We start from the raw sequence: 27,595 nt of genomic DNA on the forward strand, positions 1-27,595 counted from the left end.
AAATGTAAATCTTAATGTAAAATGTAAATCTTAATGTAACTTTTTTCTGCTTTTTTTATTCTGTAAAATAAAAGTGTGTGTATCTATAAACATAAACGCTGTTGATATGTCTGTGAAGGTGCAGATCTGATCCGCTGACCTCTGTACGGGGCCTCAGTGTTTGGTGATAGTTTCTCAGACGTGGTGTTTGGACCATCAACTGTTTATAAAGCGCTTTTACCTGTTGTCAAAATAAAAGCCTCTCGCAGTTGCCCGCCCCCTGTACTGAGCGCCGCAATGCGCATGCTCAGCGTAGTAGCCGGTCATGGCGGCGGTGTGTGTTCGTCCATGAGGTGGAGGGACGCCTGCTATTCCTGCGGTCTGTGACGGAGCCATCCCAGCGACACGCTGCCATGGCTGGAGTGTTTGACATTGACCTGGACCAGCCGGAGGAGAATGTCTCCGACGATGAGATCGAGGAGGTACTTGAGCCGAGCTGTTGAAACGTAACTGCGGGAGATGTCGGAGTGTGTGTGAACGGCGGCTAGCGGCTAGCGGCTGTTAGCCCGGTAGCCTGTCAGCCACCGCAGGCCTGCTCTGCAGCCGGGGCTGCCAGGCCTCTGCTACACGGGTTAGCACGGGGCGCACAGCTCGTCTGACAGCGGCCAACACGGAGCTGTCACTTGTTGGTTCTTTGTCTGTTCTCTTCTAATCTGTAGCTGGGGATCGAACACACGCCTTGTTGACGCTGTCACGTTTAAATAACCAGCCGCTGTCACGCTGGAGCTGTGCAAGCAAAGCCCTAAAGCAAAGCCCTAAAGCAAAGCCTTACTTGGCCAAAGGTGCTGCGGTGATAAATGTGGCTCAGGGTGCAACAGTGTATTCAGACTGGAGTGTGAGCCCGAGAGCTGCAGCCGGTTCGTCCGTGAGGCTGAAACAGCAGCAGTTCAACCACACACACACCCCACTTCACTTTAAATGACTTTTAAATCATGTGTACACACCACGGCGGCGTGCACGTGTCAAACTCCTGGTGTCTTATTACAGCAAATCCCCTGCTGTCGAAGGAGTGGACATGTAATCTGCACACACACACTCATATGATGTGGTCTCAGATTTTAACCGGCATATAACTAGTGACATTTGCTTTATCTTGCAACATTTGTTGTTGTTCATGTTGCACGGATTGAGCAACTATTACTATTGCATCAGAGCATTTCTTGGTTGTCACCCTCATGATCAACGGACAGGGTGTTTGTGTGTTGTTGTGTGTTTGGAGATGTGAACAAATAAGTGCCGGATGATATGACCAAAAAGGATATCAAACTAAAAGTGTTCATGTCAGTCGGTAATAAATATCGACTGACGTGATTCTCATGATAAATGTCACATTATTTGTTTAGACAGTTTTTTGCTCCTGAGTGAAGGTTGTTCTTTTTAAAGCTTCATTATGGGCAGAGAATAAGTCTGAGGACGATCAATCGTGTGTTAAATCACATTATTAGTATTATACCTTGATGTATTGCAATTTTTTTTTCTATTATTGAAGAATATATAGTGGCAATTATTGATATTTTTCATCAGTTTCTATGCTCTACGCTTATTTCATGAACGATTACCAATCTTTACATTATTTGGTTTCATGAAAATGACGTAAAATACCGATCACAGTGTCATACATTAAAGTTGATTTACTTTGGAACTCTAGTTGTTTTCAAAACCCAAATGTTTTCAATTTAAAACTAAATTAAACCAAAGTCAAGAAACAAATCGTCAAAGTGTAAAAGTCGGAACCAGATGATTGTATATTTTCTTGCAAAAAGTGATAAATCGATTATTTCAAATAGTTGCAGATTCATTTTCTGTTTAACTGATTAATTGTTGCAGTTCTCAATACAAACTTATGAGAAGTGCTCATGAAGTTAGAAGCTACACAAACACACTTTATGTTGACTTGTGTTGTGTTTTTCCTTCCAGGCCTCAATCAACGATATCATGGATCAGTGCAGCGGCTTCGAGTTGTAAGTATTCCGTCCGTCTGTGTTTCTGTCCAATGGGTGATGTGGAAAAAATCAAGTGTGAGCCCTGTGCATTGAATGTCTCCACAGCAACATGGACGACTGCGAGAAGATCGAGATCTCGGAGGACGTGGTCAACCAGGGGACGGAGAACATCCGGCCCGAGTGCTTCGAGCTGCTGCGGGTCCTGGGGAAAGGCGGTTATGGAAAGGTACTTATGGAAAGCTACTTGTGGTACCCGAGAAGCAGCGAGGCCTGAGAAAGTCCACTGAACAAGCTCACACTCCTCTATGGCCATAAACACACTTTATTGTGTATTTTGTGGTTCTGAGTTATTTAGACTTTTTCTCTTTTTTTTTTTCTGCTTTTCATTTGATTATTCAAACTATGTGAATCTCTCTCCGTTCTGTGCAGGTTTTCCAAGTCCGAAAAGTTGTTGGCGCTGAATTGGGCAAAATATTTGCCATGAAGGTTTTAAAAAAGGTACTTCATTTTTTTTTTTCAATTGCATCTCAATTAGAGTAATGTTCAGCTGCTCTCACTTTTTCATTCTGTGTACATAATTGCATGCTTGTTGGCACAAATAAACATCATGGAGCTCCTTGTCTGCAAATATTGGCCGTCCTTGAAGCCAGTGGGTGGGGTAAGATTTCACTGCTAGTTGGTTGATTGCCATCTGCGCTGCTCTGCTGCAGCCTTGGCACTCGCAGCGCTCTGCTTCAGCCCGTTAGGTCCCGATTGACATTCACACCGCTCCTGCTTGATTTGTCTGAAACGACCCCGCTGACATGACAGAGACCTGCCAGATTTCAGCCAGTTGTTTCGAGCATTAAAAACGTCACAGTGGCGACACGGACAGACGGAGGCCTGGGCCAGTATTTATGATGCATCTCGGATAGAAAGACTTCTGTCCTGACTTGCCCAAACTGGAAACATGCATTCAGTCTTGCATTTAGGCTCCGGAGAAATCCACTTTATCAAGTTTAACAGGAAATGGTTCCTGCGTTCTCCAGAGTTCACGAGAGCTGCAGAACTTTTCTAACCTTAGTTCCCAGTGAGCAGATCAATAAGTAGAAATGCGGTATGTCCAAAGTTGGATTTAAAAAGAAAAATTGTCTATAACCAGACTGGATTAACATTCTGTTCAAGATTATTGTTTCATCTACAAATAGTGTGATCACTGCAAACAATGGTTAAATGTTCTTGCCGTTTACACACAAACAAAAAGATGCAGCTACATCAGAAATTTGACAGCTTTGGTTTACACCGTTACGCCTTAAATTTGGTATAGTTTGTGTATTGAGATAAACTGTCTTAGTCTTTCTGTGAGTGCAGTTAGCTTCTGATACATGTAACGCTGCAATCTGTAATGTAATTTCACCCATTATATCTTCTTCAGCCGGTTTGTGCTGAAAAAAACTGAGTGTCATATATCAGCCGTGTCATGTTACTTCTTGCACTATGAGGCTCATACACTCTGAATAAGTCCTCGTCTCAGATGCTCAATCGACACTGGCCCAGATAATCAGAATAAAAGGTCAAAGCATCGTAAGGTTAAAAGCTTTGCATTGGTGGATGGTAATTTGTTTCTTTTATTATGAGACCACCAACTCTGCTCCCAGTAGAACTTTAACTCAGGTTTAACTCTCGTAACTGCAATATTCATTCTGTCTGTGCAATTCAATATTCACAATTAAAAAATGTATTGTAATTCTTTGGTGTTGCAATTCTTTAAAGTGTTTAATAAGAAAGGACAGCTGTTTTACAACACAACTAAAGAAATGTAGAATCCGCCTCCAAGTTAATTCCTTAAACTAGATTAGTTGCTCAGCTCAGCAGCTGCTTCCCAAATGTTGCACAGTAGAATACGTCCATCTCTTAGTGATGCAGGACGAGCAGCTTGTTAGACTGTGACACTCACATTGGAACATTTCACATAAGCTGTGTGTAGAACATTCCCAGTTTCACTCACTGTATCTTTCTCTGGGCTGGGAACACCAGGCTATGATTGTGCGCAACGCCAAGGACACAGCCCACACCAAGGCGGAGAGGAACATCCTGGAGGAGGTGAAGCATCCCTTCATTGTCGATCTCATGTACGCCTTCCAGACAGGAGGGAAGCTGTACCTCATCCTGGAGTACCTGAGTGGTCAGTCTGAGCGACTACTAACATTCCTACTGAATTCAGAAATTGAGACTTTACTGTTGAATTGAGACTTGAATGCTGTGGACCTGTGCAGGAGGAGAACTCTTCATGCAGCTGGAGAGGGAGGGCATCTTCATGGAAGACACAGCCTGGTGAACTTTGTTTATTTTCCTATTGATACATAACACATTTATAATGCAGCTTAACTCACTGGTGAAAAGGAGCCTCACCACGAACCTAATATTTAATAACAGCATTTAAATCTCTGTGTAGTTTTTACCTGGCAGAGATCTCCATGGCTCTGGGCCACCTGCACCAGAAGGGCATCATCTACAGAGACCTGAAGCCTGAGAACATCATGCTCAACAACCAAGGTGTGTGCTTTATCTCTAGCGCAGTACCCGTTCTAAACCTGTCTGTTTGGTAATGGGCGGTTTGCTCGGCCTGTGGTGATGCTGGTTTTAAATTTCTTTCTAGAACGATAGTCTTGATTTGCTGCCTTGTTTATACACCCTAATACAGCAGAAGTCTATGATTTTTAACCCTTCACATTTGAGTTTAATGTGCAGATGCATGTATCCACTGGAACTATAATCAGCTGTGTCTGGTCGTGTTCCTTCCAGGCCACGTGAAGCTGACAGACTTCGGGCTTTGTAAAGAGTCCATTCACGACGGCACCGTCACCCACACTTTCTGTGGAACCATCGAATACATGTGAGTGGTGCTCTTTCATCTCTCTCATGCACTTGCTGGTACACCGGTTCTCCTCGCCATGTTAACCAATGATCATGGACTCTCAATCATTTGTTACAGGGCTCCAGAGATCCTGATGAGAAGCGGACACAACAGAGCAGTGGACTGGTGGAGTCTGGGCGCTCTGATGTACGACATGCTCACAGGCGCGGTCAGTTCAACAGTTCAAGCATAATACTGTTGTGTTTCTACGTCACTCATTTTCTGCGCCGTGCTCTGGAACATGCGAGTAAACCCGTTGTCTTCTCCTCCCTCTGTAGCCACCGTTCACAGGTGAGAACCGGAAAAAGACCATCGACAAGATCCTGAAGTGCAAGCTCAGCCTCCCGCCCTACCTCACACAAGAAGCTCGAGATCTGCTGAAACGGGTAACTGCTGTTTGTTCAGCTGCTCATGATACTACCGGTGTTTAACAGAATTAAATGTGGCGTTGTTGTGGTGGCGTTATGTTGACATGTTGCCGCTGGTTGTTGCAGTTGCTGAAGAGAAACGCCTCATCGCGGCTGGGAGCTGGAGCAGGAGACGCCACGGAGGTTCAGGTGAGAGCGCGGTGGAACACAGTCTGCTCACAGTGACACGACACACAGGCTCCTGTGGCTGAGCACTAAACCAGGCTGTGAATAATACAAATGAGTAAAAATGACCAAAATGAATTAATTTGCCTTTTCCTGGAATTTGATGACACCGTTTGTAGGCTCATCCCTTCTTTCGACACATCAACTGGGAGGATCTGCTGGCTCGGAAAGTGGAGCCTCCTTTCAAACCCTTCCTGGTGAGTATCAGAGGAGCAGACCATAGAGATTTCTGAAAGGGAGGAAAGGCCCAAATTGTTATACTAGGTCTTTGCTAAGAGTCTGGCAACACTAAACATCTCTTACTCAATGTGAAGTTGCACTAGAAGGACTGTTTCACATTTCATGGACTGTCACAGCTGCCCTATAAGATTACATTCTAGCCACTGACGCTGTGCCGGTGGAGGCAATCGATTGGACCTTAGTTTTCCACATGATGGGATTTAACTTTAACTCTTCAGATTAAACCAACTCAACAACTTTCAGTAATCGAGCCACGGTCTTCCCTTGTTTCAGACCTCCTCCTATTTACCTTGATAGCTGGCACATCTGCTCGCGTTGCCCCCCCTCCTCACCTGTCTTTGTCTCATCTCTCTCTTCGCAGCAATCGGCCGAAGATGTGAGTCAGTTCGACTCGAAGTTCACCAGCCAGACGCCTGTGGACAGCCCTGATGACTCCACCCTCAGTGAGAGTGCTAACCAAGCCTTCCTGGTAACTCCTTTGTCTCTTCACCACAAAACGCAATCAAAATCAATATGAGCTTGTACTGAAACGTTCCTGTATGAAAATTTCCCCCTAAAATGTGTCTTAGCAGCAGCTGCACCTGTGTTTAACCTCTGGTCCCTTGCAGGGTTTCACGTATGTCGCTCCATCAGTCCTGGACAACATTAAAGAAAGGTTCTCATTTGAGCCCAAAACCCGCTCACCTCGACGGATCCTGGGCAGCCCAAGAACACCTCTCAGGTATGTCGACCCACCGACTGCAGCAGGCTCACCAGAAATGTCTGTGTTGAGAGATTACATTCTGGACCATGATAGATCTCAGTGGGTCTTGGTTCAGGTCCTGAGATCTGGCTTCACTTGAGCCAAATCCTTTATCGAATCCGGTTGTCTTTCTTATTTGTCGTCTTCTACAAGAACAGCCCCTCTTTCGTTATTAGATATTTTCGTACTTTTAGGTAGAAACGTCATCAAAACACCCACTCGTTCACTTTGAATTCTTCGTACGTCTTCCTGCTGTATTCTTAACAGGCTCACTCAAATATTTTTGGGATATTTTCCAACAATTGTACGTGAAATGTCGAGAGCAACTGACACTTACAAATTGCAGAAGTTCTCTGTATGTCTGATATGTTTCAAAAGAAGTTTTTTCATAAGAAGTGATATATTTTAAGTTTCCTCCACAACTACAATCGCTGAGTTGTGTTCATCTGATGAACCATAACTCTTATATTACTGTACTCAATGGCTGAATCTGACCAAAGAAAAAGCCAAAAGACACATGAACAACATGTTTCTGAATGTTGTAAAACCTTGTAAACCACGTCCTCCTTTTTTAATTTCAGTCCAGTCAAATACGCAGGGGCGGACTGCTGGCTCCGGAGCCCGCTCCTCACTGGCGGAGGACCAAGCGTCCTCCAGTCTCCTCAGGACCAGGCCATGGAACTGTCCACCCCAGAGCAGATGGATGTCACAAACAACTCCGAGGCCTCGGCCCCTCTTCCCATCCGTAAGCCTACAGGGGTCAACCTGGGTCAGATGAAGCAGCAAGCGTACCCTGTCGCTCCCAAGCGGCCCGAACATCTACGTATGAACCTATGACCTACCACACCTCTTTAGGAGAGTTTATTTCCTGACTTCTTTTTTTTTCTTTTTTTCTTTATTGATATTTTTTAAGAAACAAAGCAAAAAGAGGTGGATGCTAGAGACAATGAAAATCAAAAAATTGCACATCCGCACACTACATACACTGTCACAAGCTGGAGTTTGTGGGTCTGGGACTCGGGCGTGCTGCAGTCGAGAGCTACCAACATCACCATCTCACCACCTCTCCCCCGATGCCTCAGGTGTGACCTGAAATCCCCCCCTCCCCTACCATTACAAAGTAGACTTCCAAGACTTGAAATACATTGAGGAGCTACAGCCTTTGTGTGATCGTGCACTCGAAGGTGACAACGTATCACACCGTATGCAAGCGATTTAAAGCTAAAAGGCAGCCAGTCTACTGTAGGAGATGACGTCCAAAGTGCTCTGTGCTTTTTAAATGAATTCCAGTGAGAAACTGCTTCCATGGGGAGATTGTGATTCTTCTTAGACTCAAATGCTTCCTGGCTCTGAATGAAAAGAAACAAATGAGGTTTGTGATTGAAAAAGATAAATCATCATCATCGTGAGCAGTGGAGAAGCAGAGGTTCTGGTACTGATTAACATAGGTTTGCATCTTATGATGTTTTATGAAATGGCTGCATTAATCTGTGCTATGGTGAATCAGAGAACCCAAATTAAAGGAGAAGAAAAAAAACACTTTGACTTTTCACATTCTTTGAGCGTCGATGTTGAGGATGAATTGTGAAACTGCTTATTTGATGTGGGATCCATACGTCGATTATCTCACCAGACGTGATTGAGCATGATGCAATGTTGGCGTGACTCACTCACCCATCACCACAGCAAACTGTTAAGAACTGATCTCGGTGCTGCTCTGTGACACACACTCACCGAACCTCCCCCTGCACCCTCTCCATCTGGCTGCTGGATTGAGTTCCTAATGGGAGAGTGTGGCACCAGTTGATCTGGTCACTGTCTGCAGTTGTGGGGGTTAACTCTCCAAAAAGTTGGGGGCAACATTTATAAAGCCTCTTGCATTAGCATTAACTTGTTTAGGAGGGACATTTTAGAATTCCTGAAAAGCAAGGAAAATTATAATAAAATGTAAAAAAAAAGAAAAAAGAAGTGCATTGTCTTTTGTGTCAGCAGATAATAATTTATATTCAGATTTATTTAAAATCAATATAGCATCATATGAATGGTGAAGACCTTTACATTCATTATAACAGCAGTTTGAATGCGTGGTGACGAAGCTGAAACGAAAACACAGAATTTTCAGTGGTGAAATAACAGAAATTCAAAATCCAATTTACAAACTATCTGTCAAAAAGAATAAAAACAAACATATTGTTCTGTCAATTGCAGAAAGGCTCTGACGGTGAGCTGTTATCGTATTACAGTGATGATCTGGCACAATAAACATTTTCTAATTTACTTTATTTCGAAAAACTGTTTGACCTTTAACCAGCTGTTCACAAAATAAATGTAAGAAATCAGGAACTATGCAAAATGAGTAAAAAAAAAAAAACTTTTCACATCTATGCTGGCTTTAGAGAAAATACTGCAACAATCAGATCTGTGTACAATTTTATGAAAACATCACAGCCGAGCGTTTACTTATGAGGCTGCTGGTCTGGGATCTGGATTATTTTGTGAGCAAGAAATTCATTGTACTTTACATTTTTTAAACAAATGAAAGAAAAAAAAAAGAATTCCTAAATATCATTACCAACTAGAAGTGCAATCTCGCCATGTTAAAGAAATAAATTATAATTAATTAAATGGGTTCTTCCTTGGATCATGACCCAGCCCTCCACAAAACTTCAAGGAAATCATCTCAGTAGTTTATGAATAATCGTGCTGACAAACAAACAGTAAAGAAAACATAACCCGGCCCTGTTGATATGACCTACATGTTTGAACAGGCAAATGCAGCAGAGTCCAATATTAACGATCTAAATTGGTCCTATAACCGAGTAGATTCAAGGGAAATTTGGAAAAATAAAAGATACAAAAATCATTTAATATTTCAGACATCTGAGGTCATTTAACCATATGTGACACTGGTTTTATATTATGAATATATCACTGTGCAAATTAAACTCTTCATAATGAATGTGTGATCACACACACACACACACACAGGAGTACGTAATAAGCGTGTTGAAAGCATTGGAGCTTTTTTGCGTAATTGAAAAACAACAGTATATGAACTCAACCACATAATATTCAAACCATATAGAACTAATAATCCCTGCCTTGATCTTCTACCACAGGTCTTCCAGCTTGTTGCTGCTGTATGGCCTTAAAAGTTCGAGACACTTTGATCAGCTACACAAGGCACAAAGAACTTCAGAGAAAAACAAAAACATTTAAATACTATTTTTTTTTTTAAATCAGATCTAAATTAAACAACTAAAGTGATTCTTCTTCACTCAAGGTTAAATTTACGTGGATTATCAGACAGGCAAATTTGACATTACAATGACAAATCAGATAGTTTGAGACATTAACACACAGTATCTCAAAACCTTTTACATACATGTCTTATTATATATAGGTATGTATTATAGTACTCCTGATACTATGGCCTAAATAACAACATGAGGCTGCAGATTAGAGACGATTAGAGTCATTTACTCATTCACCTTTGCTGAAATAGATTGACGGTGTGCGTAAAGGTCCCAGCAGAGAATCTCCCCATGTAAAAGACTGTGTGGAGACTTTATGGGAATGGACAACACAGTGCATCGCTACATATTCCCTTTGTCATCCTTGAATACAGAATATACAACTACTGTCCAGGAGGAGTGTGTTGAGTTTATTAAAAATACTTTCTAAATATCCAAGGGCTCAAATTGAAATAGCATACTTTTGCTGTTGTTTTTCTTTAGAGGTTTAAAATGTGCAAATCCAACCATCTGGTAATTCATGCAAGTTAAAACAGAAAAAGGAAGTAAGTCTTTGACCCAGCTCTGGTTTGGTAAAGCTATATTCAAGTAGCAGATTGTGGTTTGACAGAAAAAAAACTTTTTAAACTTTCTAAAAAAGTTCTTGGCCAGCCCGAAGGTTTCCAGGACACTGTTACAGCCGCAGTTAGCAGGAGTGACGACCAAAAGGGCTTTTGACCACCACGTCACCACGCTGCTTCAAGCTGGCAGAGTTGAGAAACGGTTTTCTGAACGTAGCAGCTAAAGCAGGACCGAGCTGAATATGAGTCAGATGGGAGTGGATGGAATGACAGTATTTTCAGAGTTCTGCTGTTGTTGAAGCAGAGGATGCAGAGGTACAGTGCATCCAGAAGAGTCTGTGGTGTTGATGATAGAAGTGAGTAACGTCACTGGTTGATTCTGCACCTCCATGCGGCCGGGCTCTCCTCCTGCAGCCGTCTCATTTTCTTCCCTAACCACACCCACCAGGCCAAACCAATCACGACACAAACCACCGACTCCACGTAGTAGCCGTCCAGTGTCGTCACACAAGCACCGCCTTCCTTCACGCACAGCTGGAGATGGGAAGAGGGAAAAGGAAGAAGAAGAGTCAGTTTAGGGCTTTTTAGATTAGGACATACAGTGAGGTCCTGTTCGGGCCTGGTGTTAACATCCTTCCTGAGAGTTTCATCCTCTCCCCCTGTGCACTCACCCCTGCCTCCTCTGGGGAGCCACAGCTCTGCCCGACGGCCCCCTGACACGCCTTCGAGGTCAGTGGGTCCACCATCCACAGAGCCACAGTGGACGGCCAGTTCCCTCCGAGGTTAGTGACTGTGTTCAGCAGGGTCATGTACGTCCCGCCGATGAGGGGGTCGCTCACTTTGGCGTGGAAGGCCATGCAGGCAACATACATACTGTACAACGCCACCTGGGGTTAAAACAGGGGAAACTTTTGTTTTAGATGTGCATCGGGTTGAATGATTCATTGCTTCTGATAGCCGGACGGCAACTAGAATTTCTAGCTGAAGTTGTATGACTGATAATAGGAAAAGTGCAGGTCTTAACAAGAACATCAACATTGGTGTTAGAAAAACTATACCAAACAATGGAATAAAGGGAGAAAATGAGAGAAGGGGGGGTAATATACTTGTTAGTATTAACATAGGAACACTGCACCTGATGCCCTGCGTAGCTGAACAGCACGATGGTGTAGTAGTAAACAGGGAACCCTCCGTCCTGTTTTACACTGGATGTCCACCACACCAGCAGCGCATACTCAAGGCCTATGAGCAACCTGCAATCAAAACACTCTGTTAGCGTTAGGTTTCTTGAATGTGTGTATGCTCTCAATCGCGCGTCAATACCTGAAAGGAAAGGCCTTGTAGAAGATGTCCAGCGGTCGGGGCCCTGCTGTGTATTTACTGATGACGACTGGTAGAAGAATCTGCAGAGGCACCATGGGCACCGCCAGCAGTGCCAGCTGCTCCTTGGGAACTCCAGCCTCCACCAGCTTGAGACCTGTCACCGCGTCTGCTGCAGAGAAGCCGATCTGAGAGGAGGTAAACCAAATATTAATCAAGAAACAGTCACATAGAGCAATCTGCCAAATGCTTACATTTTTAGATCATTTCAAAAATGGTAACGTACTTTAGCAGTGAGAAGCAGGGCACAAAATGTGAAGACTGTGGGCATCTTGATAATGGTGAAGAGCAACTTGTAGGTTTCCAAAACGCCCTTTGTCTCCTCCTGTGGGACTCTCCTCTTTCCTTTGCCATGCGCAGTCTCCCTTTTAAAGACGGCCACCAGCGTTGTGGAAATCAGGAACACCACCCCCCAAAAGAACAAGAAGTCTGCAGTGGAGCAATAGAAAGCAGCAGAAATTACGATATTTAACTGATCATTTTGGAAACTGTAACAAACATTATTAATAATAACATTATTATTCATATTTTTAGCAGGTCAGGGATAGAAAATACCTGACAAGGTCACGATGCCTGTGTCCTTTGGCTCCGCTCTGAGGTACTTGTTGCAGAAATTAGCCGACTCCAGAGCCAGAAAGAGCACGTTCCCCAGGAAGTATCCGGCCGTCTGACCTACAGAGTTGCATGTAGATGCATAACCCACATTTTCTCTGGACAACATGGTCAGGGCCCAGCCATCCACAGCAATATCCTTAGAGACAGAAAAGGCAGAACAACTGTAGGATGAAAAAAAGAAACTATCTACTAGGGCTCGGCGATATGACTTATAATATCACGATTTCAAGCGTCTACCTCGATTACGATTAATTAATTATTTCATTTTTTTTGTTTAAATACGTGTCTCATAAACCCTAGAGCAAATCAAACAAACTTAAAGTAAACTGCAGTGCTGTACATTTCCTAATTACTTCTTGTAATAGTAATTAGGTGTTTGTGGTTAACATGGCATGTGAGGAGGGAGCATATGCTGCACGGTACGAGGTATTCGGGCCCTGCAGCAAACGGATCGTGGCAGAAACCCGGCAGTTTGTGAATGCACGCATTGGGAAATGTATTAACCGGATTAACCGGCATGAGCAGGGTTAAAGGTTCAGTTTGTAAGATTTAGCTTAAGGGGATCTATTGGCAGATATTTAATATAAAATAATCTGTGTATGTTTCATCAAAATTGTACTAATTGCTGTTTACTTTACCCTAGAATGAGCCTTTTATGTGTAAATACTTAAAATTTACAACAAGGGGTCCTGCTTCCAAGCTGCCATGTTTTTTACAGTAGCCCAGACTGGACAAACTAAACACCTTTTGAGTTTTTATGAAACTGGAAGGGTTCTGTTTCAAGTTTGGATGGTGAGGGTGAGTTGAGGAGGTAATCAGCTGCAACATGCCACTTCACCAGTAGATGTCACTAAATTCTACACACTTGAACCATTAAGTCGGTCAGAGGTTACCAATGTCGCTTTCTATGTATTTTCCGTTAACTGCCCAGCCCTACTATGTAAAGTATTTATCTCTCTGCATGTGTGTCTGTGTCCGTGTTTATAATGGTCTACCTGTGTGGCTGCCAGGAAGGCAAGCATGAAGAACACTGCAGTGAGTATCCCCACATTTGGTCCTCCCTCGCTCTGAAGCAGTGCTTCGACGGTTACAGACAGGTAGAGCATGAAGAGGCCCAGCAAGTACTGTGTGGGCACCAGCCATGACTTTCTGCAGAGACAGAGGAAAGAGATAGGTGCAGGTCAATTATCAGGAAAAAGATGCTGTACAAACTAAAACTTTTAAAACAGTGTATCTGTGAAGATTCTCAGTCATTTGGGTCATGGTATCTTCTGGGGTAGTGCATGTATACAAACGTAAAATGCCTGGAGATAAACAGTAAAAATGTGTCTTTCTTACCTTCTGCCAAACCTGCTGAAGTAAAGAGCATCCACCAGTGGAGCCCAGAGCAGTTTGAGACTAAACGGCCAGAAGACGAAGCTGAAAAAGGCCTGATCTTTGTAGCTGACATTTTTGCCCTGTAGGATCAGTGGGATGCTGCCGGCCAGTCCCAGAGGAATCCCTTGGAGCACGTAGAGAAACAGAAGAAGCGACACGTTGCCGAGCTCGCCACGGATCCCCGGCCGGGCTGCGTGCCTCCTGCCCTCTGAATCCGACCCTCTGATAAGACCCTCCGCCTCGTCCTCTTCTTCCGCCTCAGAGCCACTCATCTCTCCTCTGTTCAGGTCCCCAATGTTTACATTTGCTGGGACAGAACCTCCCAGCTTCCTCTGCCGCCCGTTCTTGTGTGCGATCACGTCTGAAGGCTCCATGTTGGAGCAGCGGACATCAACCCAGCTGTGTCCTCAGCAAGTCTTAAAGATGGATGAGAGAGAATTAATGAAACACCTAAACAGATTGTTAATACTCCAAGTCTCAGTTAGTTGGGCAGACATTACAGCCTTTAGATTTTTAGGAAGCACAGTCATAAAGAACACAATACATATTGTTAAAACTGTCTGGTTATTCATTACAAACATTAACATTCAATTGCAAGATCATTTTGAACAAATAGGATTGTGCAAAACTATAATATCAATAATCAATAGATATAATTCTCCTGTTGACAACAAGATGGAGGAGATATTATGAATGAATAAATGTGCCGGTAAGTTATCAACTGTAACCTTCAAACGACGAGCAGGGACCATATTTCACAATAATGGGCTAATATAAATATACCTTAATTACAAATGCACTCCATAGCAAAATATCAAATGACATTCTATCACATGAGGGGAACTGTACGTAGCAGACGAACAAAGGGTGAAAGATAAAATCCCACCAGCAGAGAGTGAAACCTACCTGGAGGTGATGACAACATGTCTGAGCAACAAACACAACAACAAAGCAGCAGCTCAGCCGGAAACACTACTCACGTATTCTACGATCCTTCAGTCGCAGCATGTAAACACCGATGACAAACAACCGGGGAGATTTCTACCGTGACACTTCAGATCAGCCTGTGGCAGCAACACGGCGGACTGAGGAAGAGCGGCTGGTCCGACGCTCAAATGGGTCCGGCATCTACAGCTGACGTGTCAATACACGAAGAAGATGTGTTCCGCTTGACATATGGCCAGTGGGCCCTTCTTTGTGTGTGTGTGTGTGAGTGTGTGGGTGTGTGTGTGTTGCGCGCGTGTGTGTTTGCTGCTATTTTACAGAGACAACGAGATTGACTAATGCTGTAGCATGGGGGGGGGGGCGGGGGTTACAGAGCTCGGACAGACGTCTGGACACATTTTAAGTAGATGTCCTTCTGCTGGACATCCTGCAGCTTGGCCTGTGGGACCTATGTAGAGGGCTGGGGGGGCTGAGGCTCCCAGACAGCTCTGGAGCTGCTGTCCCGCTCCCTCAGCCGTTTAGAGACATGGACAGAGGGACAGCATTGAGGTCCAGCTAGCTCAGTTAAAATCATTTTACACTGCTGAAGACACACCAGTGTATTCAGTCTGTTTCCTGTGCTACTTCATGGATCATTGTACTTGAGGATAAACTTGCTGACCACACACTGCTTTACTTTAAAACTGCACCATCAAAGTGTCAACACTGGTCAGAGTAGTTACCTACCCTACACAACAGTATCACAGTAGTACTATAACTCGAAGTAACTTATAACCTCTTAAGGAATATTTTTAATCAGCTTCCAAATACATTGGTCCTTTTTTACCGATTTTCCCTTTAATTTTCTCAGATATTCTGCAGTAAAAGTACACAAAAAATTATCTCAGCATAGTCAGAGAAACCATGAACAGGAATCCACTCGAAGTAACGTATAACCTCTCAAGGAATATTTTTAATCAGCTTCCAAATATGGTCATATTATGAATACATTCGTCCTTCTTTACAGATTTCCCCTTTAATTTTCTGTTATTCTGCAGTAAGAATACACAAAAATGTATCTCAGCATAGTCAGAGACACCATGAACAGGAATCTACTTGAATTCACTTATAACCTCTCAAAGAATATTTTTAATCAGCATCCAAATATGGTTACATTCGGAATACAGTGGTCCTTTTTAACAGACTTGCCCTTCAATTTGCATTAAAAATACATAATTTACAGGAACATATACGTCATGAAGATAAAAAAAAAAAATCGAATGAGAGACTTTAACTAAAATATAGTTGTCTTTTCGTTATTTTTAGGCGCTCCGACTATCTATACCGCTTTACCCAATGAGGCACTATAGACTCGCAACAAAAACCCGAGTGGCGGCTGGCTTCCCACATGACGGCTCACTTTACTGCAGTCAGCTGCTGCCGGACTCGGTGTCAGTGTGACGAGCTCCCGTGCCCGCTGCTCAGCTGCTTGTCTGCGGAGCTGAGGAGGGTCTATCCGAAGCTGAGGGGTGAGCAGGGCCGATACTAGAGTCAGAAAGTCCCAGGGGGGCCCCTCAAACTTTATGTTCTGAATTTTCTTACACCAACGAAGGGTAGGAAGTGTACAAATGGTTTTTAATGTAAATTAAAGTTACCAAAGTACATAATAAAAACAATTAAAACCTTCTATGGGGTGAAGTCAGTCAGCCTGGGCCCCGAGCAGTTGCCTGCCTCTGGGGTGAAACCCAGACTTCATTATAGAGCCGTGTCTGCTGAGTGAGGGGCTGCACACTGACCAGCAGGTGGTCGCTTGACTGACAGTAGAATAAAATCATAATCTAACCCTAACCCCTAATCCAACTAGCAAATAAATCGATCTGTAATCTGGTCGATTGAATAGAGCCTAAGAGAACATATCCAGATTGCTTTTTTCTACCAACTGCCCAATGTCAAAGTAATTTAAAATGTCTTCAAATAGAAGAAAAAATTGACCAAAAGTGCCACACAAAACATTTATTCAAAAATCACAGAACTCATGTTCCATCAATTTACTAATCGATTATTTGACTGATCATTTCAACTCTAAAAAGCTAGAACTATATATAAATATAATGTGCTATTCTTTCTTTTTTTTAAGACTCAGTTGGAACGGGCAATGTGTTGCTGGTGGGCGAGCTGAGAACTTTATTATCAGACATGTTCTCTCCTCTCACCGTGCTGATGTCAGAGGTGCTGGATCCAAGTGTCCTCAACAAAGTCATTCGTGAGAAGTGATAAATATAAGACGTGTCCGCTTGCTTCTTCTTTTGTTTAAATTTCTTTGTTTATAATAATTACGGATGATTTCAGTGCCTATGGATCTATACATTTACTGCACATCCCTTTTAAATGAAGGGTGTATTATTGCTTCATCCTTCAGAATTCCTTGTATCAGAACTGCAAGCAGCTCACATGATCAAGCGTCAGGAATCACATCCTGAGGAGAAGACAACAGGAGACGAGTCTGAAAAAGAGCAGCGAGTTGTAGATCACAGCCATGAAGACGAAGATGAAGAAGAAGAAGATTATTCTGACAAAGAGAGGAGGCAGGCTGAGATGCAGGCGGAGTGGATATTAGTGTTGCATGCACTTAACATGGACGCCTCTTCCCGATTTGAGGATGTGTTGAGTGAAGTAAGGCTGATAACAGAAAAAAGAGTTTTGTGTAAGTTGTGATCATTGTAAAAGCTTAATTTGATGGCGTGTTAATGCAGGTGGAGTCCAGGCTCGCTCGTCTTCCATGTGGAGCCATGATGGATCCTCTGCTTAACGCCAACCTCCGCTCAGAGCAGTGGGCAGGGGTGGACTGGCCATCTGGCATACCGGGCATCGTCCTGGTGGGCCGTTGACCCAATGTGGGCCGTTGACCCAATGTGGGCCGGTCTGGTCCGCTATGTATTTTTTTCCGTTTTTTTTTCTCATCTTCCTCTCTAAATTCCCTCCAATTGGGCCGGCCAATTGGCTACAGAGGGCTAGCAGTGTGTTGCCAGCATCGACACATATTATTGGTCTATTGTTTGCAGGGGTGGACTGGGACAAAAATTCAGCCCTGGCATTGTCTGTCCAGACCAGCCCACTACATTATCACCGGACACCACATAGAAGTCAACAAATCTCGCGGCGTCTTCTCTCATGCATACTACTGTTACTACCTAGCTCAAAGATGGCAACAAGAAGGGAGGCCACACACAAACCTCTCAAGCCAAAAGTAAATTTATTTAACTCCAAATCAAGATAGCTCTAACTACGTAGTGGGATGTGTAAACTATGTTACGCGTCAGTGGTGTTAACAGTGTTTGGATGTGTGAAAATAAGGTGTGATGTATGTTGTAAGGTGCAGAAGCAAAGAAAAACAAAGGCTGAGGGCCCCATGCCCCTGGAAGCAGCCTTTAGATCTGCAGCTGAAGCCCAGCCCAAAAGGGCAGGCCCAGGGCGACGCCCCTGCCAGCTCTACCTGTGTCTGGAAAACAACTCCTCAGGCTCTCACATGTCAAGTGGTCAACCTGAGAAGGACATGGATACATTATAATGTCTCTAATCATCACAATTAAGTATGATTTCATAAAACATAAAAAATGATAAACTCACCAGACTAGAGGAGAATCAACAGACAAACTTTGGTACAGTGAAGGCAGAGAGTGGAGGCAGACAGAGAGCAAGTCCTCGAACATGGACAGAGGGGGAACAACTCCTCAGGCTCTCACATGTCAAGTGGTCAACCTGAGAAGGACATGGATACATTATAATGTCTGAAAAATAAAGAAAATGTTTTCCTCTGTCCTGAACCTAGAGTTGAGAACTTTTTGGATGTGTGTTTCTTTTAAAACCTTTTGAAAATTATTATAATTTTGAATTTATACATTAAAAAATACATGATAAACTTACCAAATTCTAACAGTGGTCCCAAATGTCCACATATAAAACAGAGGGAGAACAACTCCTCAAATATATCACAACAACCTGTAATGGAGAATAATTGATCATTTAGTGTACATGATCACACCATTAAGGATCAACACATAAGCACAATAAAACTTCTGAAAAGAATTAGCTTGATTCTGCATCTCTATTTACAGCTCATAAAGTTTACTGTTGCTATGGCAACAGTAAACGACGTTAGCAGCTCTTAGCTAGCTTAGCTAAATCATCTGAACAATAATAACCCATAATATCACAATTCAGCATATTAAAACAAAATCCAAAACGTTTCCTACTTTGTTTTGGACATGTCTAAAAAATGTAGCCTAGCCAGCCCCAACATCACTTACCATGTCTGCCTCCACTCGCTCATCATTTTCGAGTCCTCCTCGCTCGTCTCCCGGCCATGAGGTCCCGCCCCACCCTGGTTTGTGTTGTGATTGACAGCACTGTCAGGGCTCTCTGAGCCTGTCAGCCCATGATTGATTGACAATGACAAACAATAGACCAATAATATGTGTCGATGCTGGCAACACACTGCTAGCCCTCTGTAGCCAATTGGCCGGCCCAATTGGAGGGAATTTAGAGAGGAAGATGAGAAAAAAAAACGGAAAAAAATACATAGCGGACCAGACCGGCCCACATTGGGTCAACGGCCCACCGGGACGATGCCCGGTATGCCAGATGGCCAGTCCACCCCTGATTGTTTGTCATTGTCAATCAATCATGGGCTGACAGGCTCAGAGAGCCCTGACAGTGCTGTCAATCACAACACAAACCAGGGTGGGGCGGGACCTCATGGCATTGGCGGGGGGAGTCGCGGGACGGTCCGCTGCTGAGACAGAAACTTAAAATGGATAATAAGAGTAAAAAACGCCCGGGTGGCGCTGAGAAGCATCGGGAAAAAAATCTGAAGTCTGTGGAGGTGGAGGCTGCTACATGTGCCAAACTGACGGACCTGTTTGGTGCCGGGTTCACCAGCCCAGCAGCAGCAGGTGCGCCGGGAGACGAGCGAGGAGGACTCGACAATGATGAGCGAGTGGAGGCAGACATGGTAAGTAACGTTGGGGCTGGCTAGGCTACATTTTTTAGACATGTCCAAAACAAAGTAGGAAACGTTTTGGATTTTGTTTTAATATGCTGAATTGTGATATTATGGGTTATTATTGTTCAGATGATTTAGCTAAGCTAGCTAAGAGCTGCTAACGTCGTTTACTGTTGCCATAGCAACAGTAAACTTTATGAGCTGTAAATAGAGATGCAGAATCAAGCTAATTCTTTTCAGAAGTTTTATTGTGCTTATGTGTTGATCCTTAATGGTGTGATCATGTACACTAAATGATCAATTATTCTCCATTACAGGTTGTTGTGATATATTTGAGGAGTCGTTCTCCCTCTGTTTTATATGTGGACATTTGGGACCACTGTTAGAATTTGGTAAGTTTATCATGTATTTTTTAATGTATAAATTCAAAATTATAATAATTTTCAAAAGGTTTTAAAAGAAACACACATCCAAAAAGTTCTCAACTCTAGGTTCAGGACAGAGGAAAACATTTTCTTTATTTTTCAGACATTATAATGTATCCATGTCCTTCTCAGGTTGACCACTTGACATGTGAGAGCCTGAGGAGTTGTTCACCCTCTGTCCATGCTCGAGGACTTGCTCTCTGTCTGCCTCCACTCTCTGCCTTCACTGTACCAAAGTTTGTCTGTTGAGTCTCCTCTAGTCTGGTGAGTTTATCATTTTTTATGTTTTATGAAATCATACTTAATTGTGATGATTAGAGACATTATAATGTATCCATGTCCTTCTCAGGTTGACCACTTGACATGTGAGAGCCTGAGGAGTTGTTTTCCAGACACAGGTAGAGCTAACAGGGGCGTCGCCCTGGGCCTGCCCTTTTGGGCTGGGCTTCAGCTGCAGATCTAAAGGCTGCTTCTAGGGGCATGGGGCCCTCAGCCTTTGTTTTTCTTTGCTTCTGCACCTTACAACATACATCACACCTTATTTTCACACATCCAAACACTGTTAACACCACTGACGCGTAACATATTTTACACATCCCACTACGTAGTTAGAGCTATCTTGATTTGGAGTTAAATAAATTTACTTTTGGCTTGAGAGGTTTGTGTGTGGCCTCCCTTCTTGTTGCCATCTTTGAGCTAGGTGGTAACAGTAGTATGCATGAGAGAAGACGCCACAAGATTTGTTGACTTCTATGTGGTGTCCGCTGATAATGTAGTGGGCTGGTCTGGACAGACAATGCCAGGGCTGAATTTTTGTCCCAGTCCACCCCTGGCAGTGGGTACGTCTTCAGAGCTGTTCTCATATTCAATCGTCACGGCCGCATCTCAACCTCATTATCTTTTCTGTTTTAAGGTTCGAGTTAAAACGATCGGTCAAGTCCTGTCAAAGGATTATCAGAGTCGCTGGCAGATGATGACCAAACGCTTTCAGGTCACACTTGAGTCCTTTGTGTTTAACAGTTTTTATTGTTTTCTTTGGTTAATCAATACAAAACAATACAATTATACACTCACAGCTTACCCCATGCAGCAGAACATACATTAAGAGACTTCAGAATGTATATCCACATAAGTACATAGGAATATTATATTATAACGATACATGTAAATACAACAATACAACAAAAGGAAGGGGGGGGGGGGGTTGTGACATCTAGTCTTCCTCCTGTAGAGGGCTTTGTATGCTCTCATAATAAGACAGGAAGAAACTAGAACACTTTGGGAAGAAGACCTAGGGGTGGTACTGAGAGAAGATCAGTGGCAGACTGCGCTAAACTTAGTTCACACATCATCACTTGAGTCCTTTGGATGGGGAGACAACCAAAAGGTAGGAATTTTAAGTCCCTTCACCTGTTACACTTGCCTCTTGTCACTTTTAGCCACAATGTCCATCCAAACTGAAATATTGATAAAATTATAACAACTTAATACATCATTGCTAAAATAGTTTTTTTTATAGAATTTTATGGACCTAGAGAATAAAGTGTGATAACTAATTGTATATAATTACCTTCACCAAGGAGGTAAGTTTTTCATCTTAATTTGTTTTTTTTGTTAGTTAGCAGGATGGGTGGAAGGTTGTGATAAGGTTTAGTGAAGAACCCAGTACATTTCTTTTGCGATCCAGATTAAGGGCCAAGTCCAAGAATAGATTTTTGCTTTCTTTAACAGTGACGTTAACGTTAACGTTTGTAGGGATGGCTTCTGTGAGATCGAGCCTTTTTGGCCACTTTCTTTAAGATCAGGTTGAGACCGTGTTTGTTCTGCTGGCTCTCTGGTGCTGGGCTGCACACCCACTCCATCTCAGTCTCTTCCAGCTGCTCCTCCTGTATGCTGGTCACCTGAGCCGTTTCCTGTTTTGAAGAAAAAACAAACAAATAAAGCTCAGTGTTATATTATACTTTGAAATGATTTGTAAATCTATCTGAGCCAAGTATTTCTTTTTTCAGACTATATAGGTAAAATGTGTTATAACTACTAGTCCACAATGCAGTATATAGATTCAAGTATATGATCAGTAGAACTTGTTATGTTTTCATTAGCCACTTGGTGGAAGTACTCTGACTTATACCTGCTCTCTTTAATCAAACGTAGAAGCTTTCAGTGATATTAAGCATCTATTTTTGTATATGACGATAGCTCCTACAGTGATTATACTGATTTATTTCCTATGTAAAAAAAACAACAACACATGCCTGGTTGAATTCTTAATCTCTCCACATACATGTATGATGTATATTACACAGATGGAGACTATCTGTGGTAATATGTACGCACTCTGATGTACAGACTCTCTGTGCGTGAGTACCTTAAGATCTGCCACACAAGTGTCTTTCTTTGTCTTCTTTAGGGCCTTTGCCTTTTCCCGCTCCAATATCCTGAGCTGGAGTTTCTTCTCCTTGTTAGTCTGTTTCTCGTCCAGCTTCTGTTTCTTCAGAAGCTCTTTCTCCTGCAGCCAAGAGATCGTATTATTCCCGATGATATTGATATTGGTATAAAAACACAAAGTAGGAACTAAATTACCACAGTGTTGACTCATCAAAAAAGAAAATTTCCCAGAGATTCAAAACCCCAAATGAATTAATACAATTTAAATGATATATTGTGCGTTAATTCGTTAGAGACCATGTTCAAGTTATTCAAATCATTTGAGAGAATCACACCCACCTTTTGCTTCAGAATTTTAGCTTGCACTCTTTGCATCTCCTTCTCCTTTGGCAAAAAAGACAGATCATTTAGAAACCAAAATATGTTTCCCACTAATTCTTATATTATACACATAATTATAAATGCAACATCATCCAGCAGCAGCCTGAAAATGTTTTGAGGTATCTTGGTTTTGCTGGCTGCGCTAATCTGAGAATAAAAACGCCCTAATTAACAGGAGGTGGTCTTTTAATCATAGTCATAAACCAAGGTAAGAAAAATCTGCTTTGCACTAACAAATAGAACAAAAGTTCACGTTCACATTACTTTATTTGTACCCACAGCTAGATTTGATTTGCAGCCTAAGAAAGATGGATCCGTTTGACAGACATCTTACAAACCACACAGACAGGACACAACAAAGCATAATAAAACATTAACAATAAAACATTATAAATAATAAAATAAAATTATAGTAAGGGTCCATTTACTAGGACTAAGAAGGCATAATAAATTGCTAAATACATAATAAATGGGGCCAAAACATTACCGGGCTGACAAGGCAGATTCTGTAAGATGTGACAACAGAAGCAACAGTGAAAAACACAATTTGCTCATAAACAACAGTTATTTACCTTTTTTCGTTTCTCCGCCTCCAATTTCCTGGCATTGGCTGCTTCTTGTTTTTTTTGTTGTTTAGCCTGTGAATGCAAAAAGTTCAAGAAACAGAGTCGGCTGATACACTCATTAAATAAGTACAGTATGTCCAGAACAGAAAAGATAAATTAACATTAAACCAGAGCAACAATGTTTGATTAATGAATCAACAGATCATTTTCTGTGGTATCATATGAAAAAAACATGAACAAATTCTTGGAATTTAAGTGTTATACTTAATATTTTGTATAATTTTGGTATCAGTTTGCTTAATGATGTCAATAGAAAATATTCCACCCAAATCAAAATGGAGCATGTGTCTCATTGGTAATGTCAGATCTAATATATTGATACGCGGAGTGAGGAGATGATCCCTGATTAAAACTCAAAATGGCAGCTGTTTCTGCCAAAACTTTCAGAACCAACCTCAAGAATCTGCTTTTCACGGAGTTCCTTCTCCAGTCGCAGTTTCTCAATGCGCTTATTCTTCTTCTGGTAAAAGGATGAGGGCAAGATCAAATTAATTAACTGTTAAGTCATGCATGTTATAGAGAGGAGGAGGGGAGCAGGGTGTGGGGTGAGGACGCACAGTGGGTCTATTAATATTTTGTATAATTTTGGTATTAGTTTGCTTAATGATGTCAATAGAAAATATTCCACCCAAATCAAAATAGACCAAGTGTCTCACTGTAATATCAGATCTAATATATTGATACGCGGAGTGAGGAGATGATCCCTGATTAAAACTCAAAGACAAAATGGCAGCTGTTTCTGCAAAAACTTTCAGAACCAACCTCAAGAATCTGCTTTTCACGGCGTTCCTTGCCCAGTCGCAGTTTCTCAATGCGCTTGTTCTTCTTCTGGTAAAAGGATGAGGGCAAGATCAAATTAATTAACTGTTAAGTCATGCATGTTATAGAGAGGAGGAGGGGAGCAGGGTGTGGGGTGGGGACGCACAGTGGGTCTATGCAAATCAGGAAGGTGCAGCATTTTGAAGGATAGCAACTTCCTTGTGGTATTTCAGAGCAGTTTAACTGTTTTCAGTTTAAAACATCAAGAGTGCACAAATTCTGAAAATGCAACAGCTCATAGTAGAGATGATCTGCACGGAAAATTAAACAATACATGCTAAGAAAGATCCTTACCTCCTGTTCGAGAAGCTTCTTCTGCTCTCTCTTTAACTGTCTGTCCTCCGCAGCCTTTATGGCTAGAAAACACAAACATGTTAGGTTCACACACACAATCTGATCCAATGTTAGAGAAGAGTCTGACGAGACTGTGGCTGTTTACCTTTCTTCCACCTGGCCTCCTTGGTTGCTTGGGCCACGGCATGTGCCTCCAGATTCCACCTCAATTTGGTCTTGGCTACCAGTCGAGCCAATTCTGAAACATGATGGGATATAAACCTTGCTCAATGTGCTTAATGTTTAAGGGCGCCTCTTTAAAGGTGGCTCTTACAAGGTGGGCAACTCTTACAACTTGATTTTGTGGTGCTGACACCAAAACGTCCACCAGTGACATTGTTTGAAAAAATGGTTTTTGAAGTAAACTCTATTGTAGCTGAGCTGGGAACATCTTAAAGTGATCTCACATATATGTGCAGGTGGCCAGATAATCCTCATGAAAAAAAGTAAATCAAACAACAAAAGTGAAAATTTCAGATTCAGCTGGTTTTCCCTATTTTACAGGTGACACTGAAACATTTCAAAGATGTACACTGACCTTGATCCATCTGTTCGCCGGGCTCCTGTGTGGCTGAAGATGTGGGGCATATGGGTGAAGAGGAGACGGGTTGAAGTCCAAGATATGCAAAAAATGAAAGTTTGGCTGGGGTATTCTCATCCAGACCATCAGCATCCCTGGAGAGATGTGATGGGGATCGTGACTGGCTGCTCATGATTGAGGTCAGACTTGACATTTTTTTGAAATCCACCACGACTTCATCCACTGTTCAAGAGTATTTAATAAGACAGGTGCCTTTAATCATTCCTATGATGTCAAAGAGATCACAAAGGAACAGGCTATTGTCTTTGAAGCCATCAAAGGCAAAGTATCCTAAGATCCTCCTATGATTCTCCTGTTGTTCTATATAGTTGTTTTTATATTGTTGTTTGTACAGTGCACCAACCACACCAAGGTAGTTTCCTGTATGTGCAAATATACATGGCAATAAAAATAATTCTGATTCTGATTCTGATTCTGAAAAGATTTTTGTCAATATTTTCTATATTTGTAAATTAATGCAGCAACCTACCTGTTTTTTGCAACCAATTGTAATTTGGGGCAGTTTCCTCATAGGCCTTGCAAAGTTTCAGCTTTGTGTTGATTTAATGGTGCAGAACCAAGAATAATTGGCCAATAAACTAAAGACTTGTCACCTGACCTGTCTTATTAGCAGGCTGTGTATTTAAAGATCTTTCATGGCATAAAGCAGTATGATGTAGCCAGTGATTCTGAATTACCACACAAACGCATAATGCACCTGGCAGCTATTCTTGGAAGCTAAATATGTCTGTATATTCATTAGACTGAGAACACTCAGTGTCAATCCGCCATCGACATAACTGATACATCTCATAGTTGCATCATTCAAACGAGCCTTCGATTTACCATTAACAGAGTCCTTTCATCTCTTCACTTTTCTCTCCGGAAAACCCCCCCGATCTTTTAATAACTTTTTATCTTGTTGTAATCACACTGATCTCAATTGGAAGTTGATCTGATGAAAGCCCTGGTACAAGTATATCAAAGTAAAAAGGTGGAATATGGCCAAAATGGCAACTAAATGCAAAATAGCAGGCTTCCTGTAACGTTTTTGCAATTGCACCTAAAGACTTTTTTGTTTGTCTGGTCATGATACACCTGTGTTTCGATATTTGTGAAGATCGGTCAATGTGAACACGTTCAAGGGTCTGGGGGGCCACCATTGAGCTAAGAATCTGAGCATGTTAAAGCCCTCAAAAAGCCAATTAATTTGCCTGAATAATAATAATAATAATCATAATAATAATAATCATTACAATTTCAATAGGGTCTCACCTGACCTTTCATGTCAGTGCTCGGGCCCTAATGATGTCCACAATCGGGGTGATTCTTACCTCTATATTGTTCTTTCTTCTCCTCCTCTACTTTGCGGTGCTTTCTGAATTATGCACCTGATCATTTAATCTTTTTTTGAATCATCTTTGACTCTAACCGCAGACTATAACCGCAGCGTGTACGTCAGGGACCCACCTGAGGCGGAAGCGCAAAGTCTGTGTGAGCCGCCTCCTGACTGTTCACACAGGGAGCCATCCAGGAGGATGTTGTAGATGCTGGCTTGCCTGTCCACGGAGCCACGGGTGGTGACATCAGCAAATGTCCCTACTATGCTGCCGAAATGAGTAGGTTTTTATTCATCTCTTTGTATGCATCATGCTGCTATGAGGAACTGTTGTGAAGTGAAATGAAACTCTCTTCTTTTGTTTCTGTTCATGCTGAAATAAAGTGGATTCACTTGGTCTGACGTTTTCAATCACATTTTTATAAAACACCTCATTAGCTTCACACTACAAACCTATGGGGGGGGAAATGTTTTTTGAGAGAATATTCCAGATTCAGTCACTAGACTGGCACTCAGTAGAGCTCAACAGAGCCGTATAGGTTCATCTCTGATCCATGCAGCTTCCTTCTACCAAGTTGTGTGGTTATTGGTCCAGTAGTTTACATAAACCTGTTGACTGACAAATCAGAGATGAAAACAGAACCTCCTTAGTAGAGGTATTAAAACCTCCACCCATTTATCAAGGAAATGTCACCAACATTAATAATTATAGTTAGAGGATGATGGTGTGACGTTAATGTATTGTTAATGTATTGTTAATGTAATGTTTTTGCGCCATTGGCGACCCCCTATGTGTCGCCTGTACCAGGAGCCGCCCCTCAGTCTGCAGGGATGTGGACTCCCTGGGACACTCTGTCTCTCCTCATGTCCCCAGCAGAGGGAGCTTCATACTAACATCTAATCCTCACATGATGAGGCCTCAGAGATCAGACAAACCTCTTTTTATGGGATGGAAACCTAGGCTGATATCCTTCAAACCAATACAAATAAACTGTAATATCTTCATTTATTTCCATGACACTCAAACAGTTCATCTTCTATGGTGAGTGTTAGTCCATGGTTAAAATCAAACTAGAAATCTAAAGACTGCTGGTGCATTAAAGTAACTCATAGCTACAGCTGTCAGATAAATGAAGTAA

At 42.3% G+C, this 27,595-nt stretch overlaps 3 protein-coding genes and 2 long non-coding RNA genes across 5 annotated transcripts; 3 read left to right on the top strand and 2 right to left on the bottom strand.

Annotated features, from left to right (window-relative positions):
* The first annotated feature begins 276 nt into the window (after window positions 1-276).
* Window positions 277-7,992, top strand: rps6kb1b (ribosomal protein S6 kinase b, polypeptide 1b). Its single transcript, XM_053422488.1, has 16 exons — window positions 277-461; window positions 1,230-1,232; window positions 1,957-2,000; window positions 2,088-2,208; window positions 2,412-2,480; window positions 3,999-4,146; window positions 4,238-4,295; window positions 4,417-4,517; window positions 4,767-4,857; window positions 4,957-5,047; window positions 5,157-5,264; window positions 5,373-5,435; window positions 5,591-5,668; window positions 6,073-6,180; window positions 6,320-6,432; window positions 7,035-7,992. Exons 1-16 carry the CDS (start codon window positions 393-395, stop codon window positions 7,288-7,290), a joined length of 1,521 nt encoding a protein of 506 aa, XP_053278463.1. The 5' UTR covers window positions 277-392; the 3' UTR covers window positions 7,291-7,992.
* A 1,203-nt stretch (window positions 7,993-9,195) lies between these two features.
* On the bottom strand, window positions 9,196-14,758 carry slc33a1 (solute carrier family 33 member 1). The gene is made up of 9 exons (XM_053422489.1): window positions 14,620-14,758; window positions 13,601-14,055; window positions 13,258-13,411; window positions 12,203-12,398; window positions 11,874-12,076; window positions 11,591-11,775; window positions 11,403-11,520; window positions 10,939-11,154; window positions 9,196-10,801 (listed from the first exon to the last, which is right to left on the bottom strand). Exons 2-9 carry the CDS (start codon window positions 14,011-14,013, stop codon window positions 10,634-10,636), a joined length of 1,653 nt encoding a protein of 550 aa, XP_053278464.1. The 5' UTR covers window positions 14,014-14,055; window positions 14,620-14,758; the 3' UTR covers window positions 9,196-10,633.
* Window positions 14,759-15,971: 1,213 nt separating this feature from the next.
* Window positions 15,972-21,459, top strand: LOC128439713 (uncharacterized). Its single transcript, XM_053422103.1, has 6 exons — window positions 15,972-16,092; window positions 16,701-16,826; window positions 16,983-17,236; window positions 17,317-17,397; window positions 20,904-20,999; window positions 21,430-21,459. Exons 1-6 carry the CDS (start codon window positions 15,972-15,974, stop codon window positions 21,457-21,459), a joined length of 708 nt encoding a protein of 235 aa, XP_053278078.1.
* On the bottom strand, window positions 18,040-18,915 carry LOC128440654 (uncharacterized). The gene is made up of 4 exons (XR_008338555.1): window positions 18,871-18,915; window positions 18,488-18,562; window positions 18,191-18,322; window positions 18,040-18,105 (listed from the first exon to the last, which is right to left on the bottom strand). It is a non-coding gene; the product is annotated as an uncharacterized LOC128440654 (long non-coding RNA).
* Window positions 19,379-20,238, top strand: LOC128440653 (uncharacterized). Its single transcript, XR_008338554.1, has 3 exons — window positions 19,379-19,574; window positions 19,883-19,957; window positions 20,123-20,238. It is a non-coding gene; the product is annotated as an uncharacterized LOC128440653 (long non-coding RNA).
* Window positions 21,460-27,595: the final 6,136 nt, after the last annotated feature.

The sequence above is a fragment of the Pleuronectes platessa genome, chromosome 5 (assembly GCF_947347685.1).
Source record: "Pleuronectes platessa chromosome 5, fPlePla1.1, whole genome shotgun sequence".
NCBI lineage: Eukaryota > Metazoa > Chordata > Actinopteri > Pleuronectiformes > Pleuronectidae > Pleuronectes > Pleuronectes platessa.

What these genes read in the sequence shown, in the direction of transcription:
- rps6kb1b (XM_053422488.1), top strand. Translation starts at nt 393, where the DNA reads ATGGCTGGAGTGTTTGACATTGACCTGGACCAGCCGGAGGAGAATGTC. An exon ending in CTCGAGATCTGCTGAAACGG is followed by an intron (nt 5,265 to 5,372) that starts GTAACTGCTGTT and finishes TGGTTGTTGCAG; the next exon opens with TTGCTGAAGAGAAACGCCTC. An exon ending in GTGCTAACCAAGCCTTCCTG is followed by an intron (nt 6,181 to 6,319) that starts GTAACTCCTTTG and finishes GGTCCCTTGCAG; the next exon opens with GGTTTCACGTATGTCGCTCC.
- slc33a1 (XM_053422489.1), bottom strand. Translation starts at nt 14,013, where the DNA reads ATGGAGCCTTCAGACGTGATCGCACACAAGAACGGGCGGCAGAGGAAG. An exon ending in TACAAGGCCTTTCCTTTCAG is followed by an intron (nt 11,521 to 11,590) that starts GTATTGACGCGC and finishes TTTTGATTGCAG; the next exon opens with GTTGCTCATAGGCCTTGAGT. An exon ending in GCTCCCCAGAGGAGGCAGGG is followed by an intron (nt 10,802 to 10,938) that starts GTGAGTGCACAG and finishes TCCCATCTCCAG; the next exon opens with CTGTGCGTGAAGGAAGGCGG.
- LOC128439713 (XM_053422103.1), top strand. Translation starts at nt 15,972, where the DNA reads ATGACGGCTCACTTTACTGCAGTCAGCTGCTGCCGGACTCGGTGTCAG. An exon ending in GGTCTATCCGAAGCTGAGGG is followed by an intron (nt 16,093 to 16,700) that starts GTGAGCAGGGCC and finishes CTTTTTTTTAAG; the next exon opens with ACTCAGTTGGAACGGGCAAT. An exon ending in AGGTCACACTTGAGTCCTTT is followed by an intron (nt 21,000 to 21,429) that starts GTGTTTAACAGT and finishes TGTCACTTTTAG; the next exon opens with CCACAATGTCCATCCAAACT.